At 43.6% G+C, this 17,066-nt stretch overlaps 1 protein-coding gene across 1 annotated transcript in view; it reads left to right on the top strand.

Annotated features, from left to right (window-relative positions):
* Positions 1-17,066, top strand: part of LAMB4 (laminin subunit beta 4) — a 97,081-nt gene that overhangs the window by 63,958 nt on the left and 16,057 nt on the right. The window contains exons 24-29 of the mRNA XM_044245805.1: positions 564-784; positions 5,232-5,328; positions 7,958-8,333; positions 11,302-11,462; positions 13,034-13,239; positions 13,878-14,039. Coding sequence (XP_044101740.1) covers positions 564-784; positions 5,232-5,328; positions 7,958-8,333; positions 11,302-11,462; positions 13,034-13,239; positions 13,878-14,039 — 1,223 coding nt within the window. The remainder of the gene's footprint in view (positions 1-563; positions 785-5,231; positions 5,329-7,957; positions 8,334-11,301; positions 11,463-13,033; positions 13,240-13,877; positions 14,040-17,066) is intronic.

The following is a 17,066-nucleotide window of genomic DNA, read 5'->3' on the forward strand; positions in this document are numbered from 1 at the left end:
ATGGCAGCAGAGCGAGGTCCTCCGTGCATGTGCCGGAATCACCTGGGGACAGGGCTGGGATATGAACAGACCGATTCCTAGACTATACCTCCGACCCACTGAGCAAAATTTCCCAGAATCGGCACTGGGACCAAGTTCATCCAATGTCTTTAATGTAGCAGTTTGGGAACCACTAAGGCAGAAGAGGGCCAGGGGTTGAGTCTATAATATAAAAAAAGAGGGGGTGGCAGAAGTTTTTAGAAGATATTAACTATTTCAGTTGACTGAAGTCAACATAGTAAACTGTTTTCAGATCGTGAATGGCAGGCAGAAAAGCAAGGTTTTCAGTCATCCTAATTGTGAGCTCTCGGAACGCAGTCAGCAGAACCACGTGAAAGAGCTATGTGGGGCCATCAGAAGTGTTGAATGGGTTCAACCTACTTAGATTCTTCGGTAGACCTGAAACATCGTGAGGTGCCTCCTCCGTGAGCCCTTCTGAGAAACGATACGTACAATGTCTGTATGTTTGTTGAATGCCAGTGTTGTCCCTGAGTTTACCCGCAGCAATGGCTCTGTTTCCTCAGGGTGCTCCTGCCATCCTTCTGGGGTGAATCCTGCCGAGTGTCCCCCTGGTCAGGGAGCTTGCCTCTGTGACCCTGACACTGGCACGTGCCCTTGTCTGCCCTACGTCACGGGCCGGGCCTGTGACCGTTGTGCCAATGGACACTGGAATCTCGTCCCCGGCAGAGGATGCCAGCCATGCGACTGTGACCCCCGGACCTCTCACGGCAGCCACTGTGACCAGGCAAGATGCTTTGAACTTTCCAGGGCGCTAGAGTGGGAAGGGAGGGGGAGACGTGGTTTCCAAATTTGCAAATAATGTCTTCTTTATATACACTTGTTAGTGTTTTTAGACAGGATTGGCCTCATAGGGGGATAGAGTCTGCATTTACAAGAAATGAAAAGCACTAAAAAAGAGAATGAGGGTCTCAAGGTCAAGTTTGGCTTCTTTTGCTTTTCTCTAAGCCTCTCTGTGACTGGGGAAGTCAAAATTCATGCACAGCAAAACACAGGTGGCTTCTCTTTCCCTACCCTGTATGTATGATCATAGTGAAACTACAAGAAATTGGTTATTAATCAGAATTGATGAACAGAATGAAAATCAATGCATGCCTGCAAAACCGTAGTTCCATTTTCAGAAATTAAACTGTCATTCCCTATAGCTCACCAATCGCTTTACATACGGGGAAAATAAGATGTCCTCTTTTCTTACCAGACCAGCCTCAGTTGTTTCGAAGGAATGCAGGATAGTATACTAGGAGCAAACCTGTGTTCTGTAACGTACCATTAATGCCCTAGCTGCACATGAGATTTTTAGTCCATAAAATAATGGGCATAGAATTTTTGAAACAAATATAACATCTATATGGAAAAAAAGTATTCATGGCATGATCAGGGTCTTTGGCTTATTGAAACACTTGTCACATTAATAGAGATTGGAGGGAAGGGTAAAACAATGAGAAGAAATTTTAGAGTCTGTCCACACTGCAGGGACCAGGGTTTAATTGGAATCAAAATGCTAATTTAAGAAGCTGGACTTTTCCCAACTACTAAAAATAATGAGAAGCGTGGCTTATCTCCAATTTCAGTTCCACTGTTCAGCTGATGCAAAGGTCAAATCTTAGGCAAGTCAACTTTTGGTAGTTCTCATATATAGAACGTGTTTTCCTTTCTCTTTCTTCTTCTTTCTCTCCAGCCCTTCTGCTCCAACACACACACACACACACACACACACACACACACACATACCCCTACCTCACCATGCCCTTTTTTTCCTAATAAATGTTTTATTTTAGGATAGATTTCCAGAAGAGTTGTGAAGATAGGACAGAGAAGATGGACCCACACCCACCTTCCTCTGCTTTCAACACCTTACATTAGTATGGTGATTTGTCACAATTAATGAACCAATAATGACACAGTATCATTAACTAATATCCATAATTTACTCAGATTTTCTTAGTTGGTCACCTACTGTCATTTTTCTGTTCCCAAACCCCATCCAGGACACCCCATTACCTTTAGTCATCTTATCTCTTCAGGTTCTTCTTCATTGTAGCGTTTCTCAGGCTTTCCTTATTTTTGACGACCTTAGCAATTTTGAGGAAGGTTTTGGAAAATGTCCCTCTATTCAAATTTATCTGATGTTTTCTCCTGTTTGGATTATGGGTTTGAGGAAGAAGCCCACAGAGAGAAAGTGCTGTTCTTATAACATCCTCTTAAGGCTGCACACCATCTACATGACTTAGCACTGTTGACATGAATCCCAGTCACCGGGCTGAGGTAGTGTTTGTCATGGTTCTGTTCTGTAAAGTTACTTTCTTTCCTCCTTTCCATACTGTGCTCCTTGGAAGAAAGTCACCATACACAATCTACACGTGAAGAGCGGGGAGTCTCATACTCCTTCCTTGAGGGCAGAGTAGCTCCATAAATTATTTGGAATTCTTCTGCACTGAGATTTATCTGTTGTCCCCCAGGTCTTCATCTATTAATCATTTTTTAATATCTACATGGAGTCATAGGTATTTATACTGTGCTTCAAGTTACAATCCGATATGACTTTATTTTGCTGTTCATGTTACTCCAGCTCTGATCATTGGGAATGATTTCAGTGGGTTTCTATGTCCCTTTGACATACCTCATTATTATTAGGTTTGGGATTTTTTAAAGCACTTTCTGCATGACAAGGTACTCTAAGCTCATCTGGTGTATTTCTTGCCACTATCCTAGGAAAAGACATTTCTCTCCTTCTCTTCCTCCTCCTCCTCCTCCTTCTTCTTTTTTAAGAGAGAAGTGGGAGGAGGGGCAGAGGGAGAGGAAGAGAGAGAATCTTAAGCAGGCTCCATGCCCAGCACAGAGCCCTGATGCAGGCCTTGATCCCATGACCCTGTGATCATGACTTTAGCCGAAATCCAGAGTCCGACACTTAAATGACTGAGCCACCCAGGTGCCCTGAATTAGCCATTTCTTTAAGAAGACCTGGTTCCTTTTACTGGAGAATGGTATCTGAGCACCAGATGACCATACCTGGCTCATATTCCCCCCCACACTCCTTACACATGCTGACTGTGGAACAAAATGATTGATCTCCATGTGAGTGCTTGGCTTCCTAATTCAAGAGGGACTCCCAATGTTCATGATACCACATCGGGCACAGTTCTTAGACCTTTTAGCTTCTTCTCCTTTTTTTAAAAAGTAGGTTCCACACTCAGTATGAAGCCAAACATAGGGCTTGAATTCACAACCCTGAGATCAAGACCTGAGCTGAGCTGAGATCAAGAGTTGGATGCTTACCCAGTTGAGTCACCCAGGTGCCCCGTAGACCTTTTAGGAAGCATATTGGCAGCAGGATTCAACGAAGACCACAGTCCAGTCATGGAGGCTAAGGGAAGGCTATGAAGCTAGAAGTCAGATGGCATTGGTTTAACCGGAAGACCCCCTGATGACAAGGCTATTTGGGGTTGTCTGGTCCATTGGGGATTCCTTGGGGAAGACTGCTCTTTAAAATCAGGAAACATTTTCACTGGAGTATATGAGAGACAGGTAGATATTTAGATTCCCAGCTGTTTAAACAAGCTGGTAAATGTCTCTATGTCATGCAGGAGGTCATCCTTGGTGCATTATTACAGAGCGAGAGCCAAATGTGCAATCCAATATTTTCATCAACGGTTGGGATTGAGGTGGGGAAACATGCCTCCCAAATATTATCAAATTTGCAGATACGGCAAAGTTGTAAGCTCCTGGGATAAAGACAGAACACGAGACAAGATATCCTCACAGCCCATCCTGTTGGCTGGAAAGAAGAATGTGAAATGGTACCAGGATAAAAGTAAAAGTTTTGCAATTGGGTTTTTAAAATCCATTGCATCAATGCAGAGTAGGAGTAAGAACCTGGCACCAGCTCCTGTGAAAAACATCTGAGGATTTTTGCTTCTGTGAGCCAGCCGTGGTGGCCAGGTTGCCAAAGACACAGTGTCCGTTCCAGCTGTACCGGTGGGAATGCCACACTCAGGGTCAGGCCAGTCACTGTCCTACAGTCCTCTGCACTGGTCGGACAGCCATAGGAACATCGTTGTTACTTCTGCGTCCTACCTTTTAAACATTCTATTGACAAACTAGTACCTGTCCCAAGGAAGCCAATCAGGAGAGTACTGTCACTATTCTGGGGTGAAGACTTGAAGGAATTAGGGGTGATCAGTCCAAAGAAAAGAAGCAAATGCAAACTGAGAATGGTCATCTCCAGTTGGGAGAGGGACTGTCCCAGGGAAGGGGGGGCTGCCCTTTTTGTGCAACAGGGCTCAGAACAACAGCAACAAGTTACAAAAGAGCAGACTCTCCACCCATGGGAGGAAAGATTGCCCAACAGTTAAGGACAACCAGAAGTCTGTCAGGTCTCAGGGACAGCCTGCTCACCACAACTCCTTATATTTGAGCAGAAGCTAATGGGAACGCCAAAGAAAGGCAGAAGCTGTTGTAGATCTGGTCATTTTATAAGTCAGACTACCGATGGAGCTGTCCTTTAAGCAAATTTGGTCAAGTATAACCAAGTACTCTGACAATAGTGATTTGCTTCTGTATTTTTCTCCTGTGAATTTTCTAACCTCCCCAGTTTTCAGAAAGGCTGGTCAAGGATCCCATTGAGAGGGTATACAAAAGATTAGCCCTCTCCCCCAAAACACAGTAAAATAACCATCATTAAATGATTAAGCTTCAATTGCAAAAAAATGTTGCTTTGTTGAGCAAAACATTAGCCCAGTTGGGAGAAGCTCCATTGTACATTCCATAATGGAAACATTATTTGCCAAATCAGTTGATCAATGTTCATCCAGGCCTTCAGCTTCTCTGTTCATCATGCACGAACTCCCATAACTGTAGAGGAAAAGAATGTGGCCCGTTTCCCGTGATGTGTTTTGTTTTCATTTACATCTGTGTATGTTTCCCGGCTTGGGGCCACCTGGCCTCAAACAGCTGGAAGCAGGCGGTATATTCAGAGGCCCAAAGCCAAAACACATCAGCTCCTGAGCCGTGGTCTGGCTGAGGGTAGTTGCTGGCCGTGGGAATATCATCCTTCCTCTGCCTTTGCACAGCTGTATGTTCTAAACCACTGGAGGGAAAACGATTTCATATTAAGATTCATTATTTGTTTTAGATCATAAAGCTTGGCAGTTCCTCACCCATGACTGTTCTTCCAGCTTACAGGCCAGTGTCCGTGTAAATTAGGCTATGACGGGAAACTCTGCAGCGAGTGCAAGGAAGATTATTACCGTGACCCACTGGGGCGATGCAGTCGTAAGTATTACTAATTCTAAAAACACAAGGACCATCCGCCTGGTCTGACCACAGGCATGCTATGAACCAGCTGAATTTTAAATTCCTTTATTTGATAGAAAATTCACAATGTGCAATCTTTGCTTTGAAAACAGTATTTTTTATAGCCTTATAAAAAGATTTGTGTCAAGCCTTTGGCTACATTACATGTGTGGAAGCCTGATTGCAGTTCCTCAAAGTCCCTAAAATGCAACAGACGTTTGAGGTCATGATCTGTGGCTTGTTTTCTGCATATTGACATAAACAGCTTCTAGAGGGAGGTGCAGGCCGGGAGATGGTTCATAGGAAGCCAGAAGAAGAGGGAATGTTTCCCCAACTTGGATCTTGTAATTCTGGCTCTTTCAGATATTCCCTGTTTCATTTATTTTAAGACATTCACAAAAATGCCTCCTGGGTGCGCTAGGTCGTGAGCAGATAAGGCAAGGCCCCTATGCTCGTGGAGTTCATGTTCTAGTGCCTTTCGCCCCATGTTTTAGCACTGATTGTTGGGCTTAGAGCAGCACCGTCTGACAGCAGCAATGGAAATGGTCCAATTGGCACCATTGGGATGCAGGGGGTCACGGGCCTGGGAGCTGATGAGCACTTGAGATGTGGCTAGTGTGGACGAAGAAAAGAACCATGTGTTCAGTTCATTTACATTTCAGCAGCCCCGGGTGCTAAGTAGCTACCATATTGGACAGTAGATTGAGAATCTGGGTTAGTGGATTTGTGAGTCTCTGCGGTCTGCTGCCAAAAGAGGTCAGTTCAAAGAAATATCCAATGCGGTAGGCTTATTGTAGTCACCTCTACATAGCCACACATGGTAACTTTTTCCTCCTCTCTATTCCTTTCTAAATGTGTTTTTGTGGCTAAGATAAATGGCCTTCATTTCCTTGCCCCATTCAAATCCGTATCCTCAGTGGTTCCCCCCAGTCCCACTTAGTTTTCTATCTGGAATGGAGACATTAAAAACCAGGGAAGAATTTGGCTCCTGGAAAATCTGTCTGAGCATTTTTCGTCTGTGCCCTCCTAATATTTCAATAATCTTGTGTTCTGAAATGCTTTCAGCTTTGATAGAGAAAACTTTGCAAATGATCAACTGGGGCCATAGACTTTTCTAACGCTCCTGGAAAAGAGCCATTAATAAGCTGGTGACTTGACCTAGTGCTGCCCCGGAGAGGCTCCTGCTGAGGCCTCTGAGCCAAAGCAAATGTGCTGGACAGATGGGATCTAGTTGAGGAGCCTAGTGTGTTAATCAGTTTTTATTTGTAATCGGGGTTTTTACTCAAGCTGTAAAATGCATTTTTAAATCACTTGTTCCTTGCAGTTAGTCTAGTGACACAGGCTAATGATGTCCTGACCTTCTGGAAATTGCTGTAACTTCCATAGCTCTATCCATTCTCTGTCCTCAGCCTTAATCAAAAAGCTACTCAACTGAATTACATGTAGCATCTGTTGTTGTTGTTGTTTTAACTTTTTTTTTTAGAGCAATTTTAGATTTACAGCAAAATTGAGAGGAAGGTACAGAGATTTCCCATATATCCCCACCCCCTACACATGCTCGGCCAGCCCCATTACCAACACCCCCATGTTACAACTGATGAACCCACATTGACACACACCATAACCTCCAAGTCCACAGTTCACGTTATGGTTCACTCTTGGTAGTTTCCATTCTGTGGGTTTGGACAAATGTATAAGGACACATACCCCCCATGATGGCATCATATGGAATATTTTCACTGCCCTAAAAATCCTCCGTGCCCCACCTGTTCCTCTCTCACCACCCCTCTCCCCACAGCCCATGCCAGCCACTCATCTTTTTATTCATTTCCATGGTTTTGCCTTTTCTAGAATGTCCGGTAGTTGGAATCCTACAGTACATCGCCTTTTCAGATTGATTTAGTTCATTAGGTGGCAGGCATTTAAGGTCCCTCTGTGTCTTCTCATGGTTTGATACCTCATTTCTTCTTAGCCTTGAAAAATATCCCTTGTACCACAGTTTTCTTTACCCATTCACCCACTGTAGGACATCGTGGTTGTTTCCAAGTTTGGGCAATTAGAAATACAGCTGCCATAAACATCTGTCTGCGGGGTTTTGCATGGACATACGTTTTCAGCTCCTCTGGGTAAACATGATGGCGTGATTTCCCCCCTTTTCTGGAGGCTGGACTGGTTCTCCTTATGTAATGGAAAACGGCATGGGTCAGCACCTGCAGGCTGGGTTTTCCTGAGACAGAGTGTGGTCACGAGAATTCCTAGAGGGTCTCCGACACGCCTGAGTCACCCACGGGGGAGTGGCCCCGGACGCTAGTGTGACATCCCCTGCTGGGTCCAGCTTACTCATCGAACAGGTGAAGGAACCCACACAAGAACGCTCCCACAGTAAAGATGACACCTGGTATCTCCATCCGGGAACCATGAGCGGATGTGTTAGTGGGACAAAAAGAGGAGTGCTCTAGGTAACGGCCACCGCCGGGTCTCTGTAATTATACCGGTTTTTAAATGGGCATCGGGGATACTTTCCGGGGAGAGGAGTGGGCTTGGTTCTTGAGCCAGAAGCAAAAGGCCAAGTGACTGACGTTCTCTGCTGCCTCTGTCTTCGTTTTAGCATGTGACTGCAACAGGGAAGGTGCCCAGAAGCCCACCTGTGACCGGGACACGGGCACGTGCCACTGCCGGGAGGGGGTTAACGGCCCGCGATGCGATCGCTGCGCCCGGGGTCACGGCCGGGAATTCCCTGCCTGTCTGCCGTGTCATGGCTGCTTTGATCCCTGGGACCACACGGTTTCTGCCCTCTCCGAAGCGGTGCAGGGGTTAATGAGGCGGGCCGCTAACATGCGAGATAAAAGAGAGCCCATGAGGGTCTGCGAGACCGACTTCAAAGGCCTCAGAGAGAACATGTCTGAAATAGAAAGGATTCTGAAACATCCTGTTTTCTCATCGGGGGAATTCTCAACCGTCAAGGATTATCAGGACTCTGTTCGGTAAGATTTGTGCTCAAACCATAGAGAGCAAGTTCCTGATGTGCCTTGACTCCCGTGGAGCTTTAAAAAGCAGGCTTCAGTTTCAAAATGTACCTATGTGGACGTTAGGGAAATAATTTTTCAGTCAGTGTCCAGGTTGGTCATTGTGATGGTCTTTCTCTTTCTTACCTACTTAGGATTTCATGGGATCTTTCCAGATAACATCGATTAGAACAAAAAGGCTATCCATCATTAAGAGCTTGGTTTTGGAAAGCCCAAACCCAGCAGAGCTGAAAGACACAAAATTGGGAAAAGGGTCATTTATAATACAGATTTTTTTTTTTTTCCCAACCAGGCACCCAGGGGGAAATTTGCTGAATCTTCCCAAATTCTTTGGTTGCTTGGAAAGCCCATACATTAATGTGAAGTCATAGAGCAAGTGTGAGAATTTCCTCAAAATACATTGTCATTTTTATTATATGTTATATATATTTATACAACACACATCAAACATTTCTGGAAATTATGTTGGTTGGTCTGGGTCATGGCTCAGGAAACCATAGGCAAAAGTCCCGCAGGCCACCCTCTTTTATAAATGAGGCTTTGCTGGTACACAGCCATGCCCACTTATGTGCCTGTCCACTGTGGCTGCTTTCCTGGGACAAGGGCAGGTGGAGCTGTTGTGGCAGAGACTAGGCCCCCCCGCCAGGTCTAAAATATTTACTATCTGACCCTTTACAGAAAAAATTTGCCAATTGCTCTGGGCAAAAACCAGAATGCACGAGATACAGTTCTCCATCCTTCTATGAGCACATCGTCTACTAAGAAATCAGAAAGACTGATTATGCAGCAGAATATCCCCTTCCTCCCACCCCGCCCCACTATCAAAGGTCCCAGATTAAAGAATACTTGAAGATGCAGAGTTTTATGTTATACAAAATACCAGTGTCGATATAAGGCCATTCATTTTCATCAGGCAGGAAGTCCCAGAGGTACATGGTAACAGCTTAAAAGTTACACAAGAAAGAAGGTAAGAGTCCACCGACATAGTTCGAAGGAAGGGCCAGGCAAGGCTGGCAGCTGAAAGCGAGCACATCTGTAGCCTCATAAAGACTGTTGCCCTGCAGGATTTGAGCCCTGGGTCCCCAGATCTTCCCACTTTTTTTTTAAGATTTTATGTATTTATTTGATAGAGATCACAAGTAGGCAGAGAGGCACGCAGAAAGAGAGACAGGAAGTGAAGCAGGCTCCCCTCCGAGCAGAGAGCCCAATGCGGGGCTAGATCCCAGGACCCTGGGATCATGACCTGAGCTGAAGGCAGAGGCTTTAACTCACTGAGCCTGCTGAAGATCTCAGCAGGCGCCCCAGATCTTCCCACTTTTTAAGAGATGTCAGACCTCCAGATTTTTATGCAAAGGCCCCCACTTTAAAATACAGCAGCTAATCCAAAGGTGCTCTTAGAAACACCGAATAGGCCAAGTAAATCTGTCTGAGAATGAGCTTTGGCTCATGGACCACCGGCTTGTGGTTCTAGAATATGGAGGACAAAGTGATCCTGTCAGAATGAGCCAGTCGACAGTGGGCATTCTAAACAAAGAGACCACAGGACCTCGGAGTAGAGCAGAAAGACAGCAAGAGGAGCAGGAGTCCCAGGGCTAGGCCTCTTCTGTCAGACACCTGCACGTCTGTCCCTTCCCAGGCCACCTGCAGAGCTCCTCTTCCTCCTTAGCAACCACCAAAACACCGCCTCCTCCCTGAAGCCTTCCATGACCTCCTCAGAAAAAGACATGTGTTTCCTTTTCCATCTTCCCACCTCCCTGTGCTTCCTGGGCAGTCACCTCACCAAGGGGCCCCTGAGGGCAGAGGTTACCTTCTCCAGGCTCCCTTCAGTAATGTAACAAATGCTTGCTGGGAAAATTACCGACAAAAAGTGAGGCGGAGGACACTGGAAAGCCAGGATGTCACGAGTATAGATCCCGTGACTGAAATCCATGTATTGCTGTGTGGCCTTGGGCAAGTTATTTCACAATCTGTGAAATCTATTTCACAGATTTCTTGGGAGAATTAGACGTGCTACTGAGCATGTGCCTGGCGCATTGCTGGGCTTCAAGAGTCACATTTGTAATAACAGTAATTACTATCATTATTATTATTATTAACGTGATGAATTATGGTCCTGACAGTTGGTGCCAGAAGGAAAAGTCTGTAGATTAGAAGGGAGAGTTAGAGCAGAAAATGCTAGGAAGCATTAGTTAATGCTTTGCATTTCTGCCAAGATAAATTCATCCCAAAGATTCCTATTGTCATTTTCCTCAACTGTACTCATCACAATTTGCACCAAATTTTCTTAGCATGAGGGACATTACTGATTATTTCCTTGAAAATAATGGGTGCTGAGCCCAGCACATTGAAGCAGGACAGAGCTAGCGCCATGGAGAAAATGAGGCGAGGGAACATACCCTAGGCCTGGGTACTGTCACCAACAAGGAAACCTCCTCGTCATTCACGGGAATGACAAGGACCCTATACAGCAGTGGCACTAGAAGGATCCTTGCTGGGAGCGGATTTATTCTCGATAGAGAACTGCTTCTTTCCTTAGGCTGGGTGAGGACTCCCCTGTTGAAAGCTGAATATAGGTCGGATCTCATGGATTTAAATAAACCGTGTCTGAATGCGTGTTTTTGCAAACCCAAAGCAAAGGGAGACAGACAGAGTCTAAATAGTTGCAATGGAAAGATTCAAAGCCCTTGTCCCGCGAGACCTCCTATGTGGATTGTGTTTTAAGTGAGTGCTAAAATATTCCTGGAAGCTGAATTGACAAGAAAGAGAGGAACCATGAACAGAGCGACAAACTGTCAAACACCATTGGGGAAGAAAGATCGGTTCTAATTATGAGGTTGTCTGATCATGAGGGCAGTATTGTGTTTTTTTCACTGGTCTATCAACAGGAATACAAGCTTCGCTACATTCACTGTCATTTCCCCTCCAGGGAACAAATCATGCAGCTAAGTGTGCAAATGAAAGCTGTGCGTGAGTTTCCAGATCTGAAAGAAAGGATAGGGAGGAGGAGGAATGAAGCAGACCTCTTACTTGAAGAACTCCGGCGAGAAATCGGTTTGCGCTCCCATGCCCGCAGCACAAGCATCGCGGGTAAGAGAAAACGCACCTGGAGGCCCCACGGATGGATGCTTGCTCACGGCCATCCATCATACGTGCTGTTAGCAAGTTGCCCGGGGCTCATTGCCACAGAGCCTGAGCACTTTAGGACCTGAAAACACACCCATTAAAGGTATTATTTGAACACGAATATTTCAACTTTTTCAACAGGCCAGAACTTGGGTAGCATGTGCTGAAAATAATGAATACGGCTAACAGTGTCTGCTAGGAAGCCAGTGCTGACCCCCAGAGTTCTCTCCTCGTGCCACGGCATGTAAGGGGTCTCATGTAACAGGCTTCAGACTGAGAGTTGGATGTTTCAAAACCAGCTTGTCCCTCTGAGCACGGCAATGAGGCTCAGAAAGCTCCCTGCCTTGGCTCTTCCCTCTGAGTCAAAGGAACAAACAGTGACACTCAGAGAAAGGACATTCAAGCGTTGCTGTCCGGTTGCCTCTTCAAAATGGTTCACGGCCTGAAAGATTTGGACCCCCAAATAAAGCACGGGGAATAGAATTCTTCGTGGGTTTACTGGGAAAGGCTCCAGGAAATAGGTGACTTCTGCCTTAGACTTCACAAAATGAGGCTAAAATTTGCCAGATAAATAAAGGCCAAAGCTCATCCCAAGCAGTAGGAAGGTGTCATTGTCTCATGCCCAGCTTCTAGCTACATAGAGAATAAAGATCAGGACTCTGGGCTTCTGGTTCCTAAAATATGGAGTTACTGTTCAAAGTCCTGCGACACTATCATTTGCAGTAAATCATTCTGTATTATCTTCATGAATTTGTATTTTACTAAAAACATGGAAAATACAGATCAGAGCCTAAGAACATACTTTCTAGAATCAAACCACCTACCTCACTGTCTGTGAGACCTCAGGCCAATAACTTTCATCCCTAGAGCTTCATCTTCATCACTCCGCAAGGCGGGAGTGATCCCACTAACACGTACCTCAGCGTTTTGTGAAGATTCAGGAAGAAAACTGACAGGAAGTGCAGGCACAGAGAAAACACTCCGCAGTTGTGACCTGCTGTCATCAGTTTCAGCATGACAGGTCAGCACGCTAGGGTCCCCCCACAACTTCTACCCAGAGCCTGTTTTTATAAAGGGAATCTCACCAGGAGACAGGCTCACCGGCCGGTGCCTGTGGCCGCTCTCACTCTCCAGGGCTGAGAAGTTGTGACTGACATGCTGCGGCCGGCAGGCCTAAATTGTCTGTTCTCTGGCCCTTTCCAGAACAAATTTGTCAACTCCTGTCCCATCTCATGAGGTGAACTCGGCTGGTTTGTCACGTGTGGGTTCGTACAGGCAGTCATCACTGACACTAATTTATACATACTTCATCCATCTGTGGAACACTTTAGAGCAAACTCTCGGATTATTTCACTTAGTCCTCATGAATTACAGATAAGCAAGCGATCTGGAGATGAACCAGTTTGCTGAAGGATTTAGGCAGACAGTAAAGGGCAAAACCAACACTCACGCTGTGAAAAGATGGTCTTGATAACTGGTATGGAATTTCGTTTGTTCTCACAAAATTTACCCTACCTCAATTTGCATTAATGTAGATTCCTCAGAGGACATCAAGAAGCATTATCAGATGTCATCATCTGCTGAAAAGAAAAGTAATAAAACCATTTCTATCATAAAAAACTCTGAAAAAACCAGAAACGACTTACTTACCATCTTTGATACGCTAACCTCAAAACAGAACTCGTCATTGGAAAAACTGAAGCAGATTACGGTACCAGATATCCAAAGACTAAAAGAAAAGGTAAATGTTCATGATGGTATGGTAAAAGCATTTGTGGTTTCTGTTTGGCATACAAGTCTCTTCAGTTGTATTTCCTGCCTTGCATTTTATTTTTTTATTTAGACTTTGTAAGTGTATAGATATAACCTAAATTTAGATACGCTGTATTATATAAGATACAAATAATATAAAAATGGTTATTTGTATTTTATTATTTTATTTTCTAAATCAAAGTTTGAGAAAATTCGGAGTAAGACTGTGGCTTGATTTTATTATCTTATCTTTATTTATATTATTTGCTCTTTCCACAATGGTACAGATTATAGACATTCGCTCCTCTTGCTTCCTTGTAAATAAAAGGTAATTTTTAATTTAAAAAAAAAAAAAGAAAGAAAGAAATTAACATGCAAGAAGTGCTAGATATTTGACTGTTTTCTCCTAAAACTCTGAGCGTAAAAATGTTTTGATGCTGACAACAAAGGATTCAGGTATTTGGTTCCGGAGACAGGTTTCACAAGGTTGCATCCACGTGCTAAGCATGAACCACTGTCGAAGAAATACTTAGGCCTAGAGCACTGAGTGGCTTCAGTGAACCTGGATGGCATCAGCCAAACCCTGCCCACATGTCGCTTTTCAACATGAATCCTTTCTCCCTTGAGGTGTGTGCAGACCCCAGGGACATGCCATGCGTGCTCTCATTCTGTGATGGCCCCAGCTGCCGCGGCTCCCCGCCACTCTCGAGCGATGCCCTCCAGCAAGCTCAGGAGGCAGAGTCTACAATTCGTAATTTGAGCGACCAGGTTCGGGGTTGGAAGAACCAGGTAAATATGGCTTCTCTTGTTTTATTTGTAAAGCCGTAGCAGTAAGAAGAAAAAAGCAAACTGAATTGTTTAAAACGACCATTTAGCTTCTAGGTAAAAGGGTAGATTCTAGATATTAGGTGTTCTTTTTTTCCTTTTTTTTTTTAAAGACTTTTGTTTATTTATCTGCCAGAGAGAGACACAGTGAGACAGGGAATACAAGCAGGGGGAGTGGGAGAGGGAGAAGCAGGTTCCCCCAGGACCCTGGGATCATCACCTGAGCCGACGGCAGAGGCTTAATGACTGAGCCACTCAGGCGTCCAATATTAGGTGTTCTTATGCTTGGAAACAGAGGAATAAAAATACAGATGTGTGTATAAATGTACATTTAAAAGTACACGTGAATATTGACATTTTCTATGATATATGTATCACATATATGTGTGTAAATGTGTGTGTGTGTGTGTGTGTGTGTATGGAGAGAGCGCGAGAAGAGAAAGAACTCAAAAGTCTATGTTTGCAGGACATAGACTCACATGGATGTTTCTTTTCTAGCAAACACTACATAAAAAAATGGGAGGCTCTTAGCCTTAAAGGTTTGAAAACTTTAGATTTCTCAAAGTAAAGACTAATTTGTAAAAATTCAAGGGCTAAATATACAAATTCCAATGTTAAAATTTAATTTGATTTAGAAAATGTTGTAATAGGGATACACCCTTAGGCCTTGTACTCCTTCCGATGTTGTTAGACATGAAATAGTAGTTTTAATATTTAAGTACCTGATGATTGAGTTGCTAATAACTTGAACTGTTTTCATTTATTTTTCTGATCATATTGATAAATGAGAATAATTTTTAATTGCCTAGTTTCCCTTGTTTTTTGTGTGTGTGTGAATACATTACACATTCACTAGGAAATGTTGAATACAATTTTAGGTATTCTGTGACTAACTGGATACATCTTGTAACATGATGATGATGTGTGCCCTAGTTGGCTCCATTTTTGACACTATATATAGAGTCTTTGATGAAGAAGAAAAATCTCTTAAAAAGCTAAATTTCTTGGGACGCCTGTGTGGCTCAGTGGGTTAAAGCCCCTGCCTTCGGCTCGGGTCATGATCCCAGGGTCCTGGGATCGAGCCCCGTGTCGGGCTCCCTGCTTGGCTCGGGGAGCCTGCTTCCCCCTCTCTGCCTGCGTCTCTGCCTACTTGTGATCTCTGCCTGTCAAATAAATAAATAAAATCTTTAGAAAAAAAAAAAGCTAAATTTCTTTACCAACAATATGAGCACAATATGGGTATTATAAAAGACTGATGAATCATAGGCCTATATCTTGGAAACAAGTAATACATTATATGTTAATTAATTGAGTTTAAATAAAAAATTATTTCAATGAGATTATATCTACACACCCAAAAATATGTAAGTTAAATATTATAGCAGTCAGGATTCCTGTTTGTAAGCAACAGAAACCAACTCCTGAATAAAACGGTTTCAGAATCAACAGGAGGATAGAAGGCCAAGCTTGGGAACGGGCTGAGAACCACGGCTAAGATATGGTGTGCGTCTCACACTCGTGGATACACACATGTGCACACACGGGCTTGCCCGCACATGCATGTGCACATAGAGCTGCACTTTCCTCCTTGAGCCTCACCTGCATGAGCCTGAGCCCCAGCTGGTCCCAAGCCAGTGCTCCACAAGCTCCCGAATCCAGGTCCTGTGCAAGCCTCTGATTAGCACCAGCTGGCGGATATCCTGCACATCTTGAATGTTGCAAATTTTTATTTACATAGTCATAATTCTGCATTGCTACCTAGTTTTCACTTAGATGTTACTCTTCCTTCTTCCAACAAATATTCTTTGAGTGCCTACGATCCTGGCCTGGCATCCCGGTTGTTAAAACAATCCTGAATTGTTCAACATAATTTTAAATGATTACACCTTATTGCCCCTTCTCAAAACAAAACAAAACAGAAAAACCAAAAAAACCACAAAACCAAAAACCCAGAAACCTCACACCATTTAAAATAGCCCTGTGTTAAGCTTTTACTTTTAAAAAGATAGCCCCTGATGTATGTTCTAGCAGGATCTGGCTTCCTCAGCGCCCAGCTGAAGAACTGGGAAGGGCGGGGGGGGGTTCATGTTGATAAAATGGTGTGCTATTTCCCTCTTGATTAGATGGGGCAGAAGAATGCCAGGAAAGATTGTGAGAGAATTCTCAGGAGTCAGTGGTGACAGAAGATGGATTGCAGAGAGATATTTTAAGAGTGAAGTAATTTAGCAATCTCTTTCTCTCTGAATACAGCATCGACTAATTGACACAGATTTGATTTCATCTTTACAATTTTGTGTTTTCCTGTCCAGAGTATTTATTTGTGGAATTCTCATTTTACTTTCATGTGTTCTTACCGCTAACCTTTTTTTCTTTTTTAATTGAAAGAGAGATAACTAACATAGAACACTGTATTAGTTTTAAGCATACATGATTTGGTAGATGTATATGTTGCGAAATGATTGGCACAGGAAGTTTGATTAACATCCATCCCCCTCACTTAGATTTTTTTCTCATGATGGGAACTTTGAAGATCTCTCTCAGCAACTGCTCACCATTCTAAGATTTTCAAAGTTCTAGGAAAATTAAGGGACAACTCTCAAAAAAAATGAAGATACATATTTTTCATCATGTAAATATTTTTTTTGTTTCATCATTTCCAATGAATGCAATTAAATCCTTTTCCAAAAAATCCGTATGGCTCAAATTAGGCTGGCTTCTTTTGTGAGGAAATAAAGGGAGATTCTTTTTTTCCTAATTGTGTTTGATCCTAATTAGCCCTACTTCTGTCACAATTAATTTATTCCATACAGCTCAACTTGTTGCTGATGTTGCCCTATTGCTTTCTGGGTGGTTTTTTTTTTTTTTTTCCTCTTTCTCTAATTTGTTGGAATGTCAAGAAAAGCTCAGGAGTTTTCTCAAATCACTTCTAGAGGGCAAGACTTTTAGACCTATCATTCCTCCACCAAGTGTACAGGATGTTTGGAATTTATC

This window comes from Neovison vison, chromosome 4 (assembly GCF_020171115.1).
Source record: "Neovison vison isolate M4711 chromosome 4, ASM_NN_V1, whole genome shotgun sequence".
Taxonomy (NCBI): Eukaryota; Metazoa; Chordata; class Mammalia; order Carnivora; family Mustelidae; genus Neogale; species Neogale vison.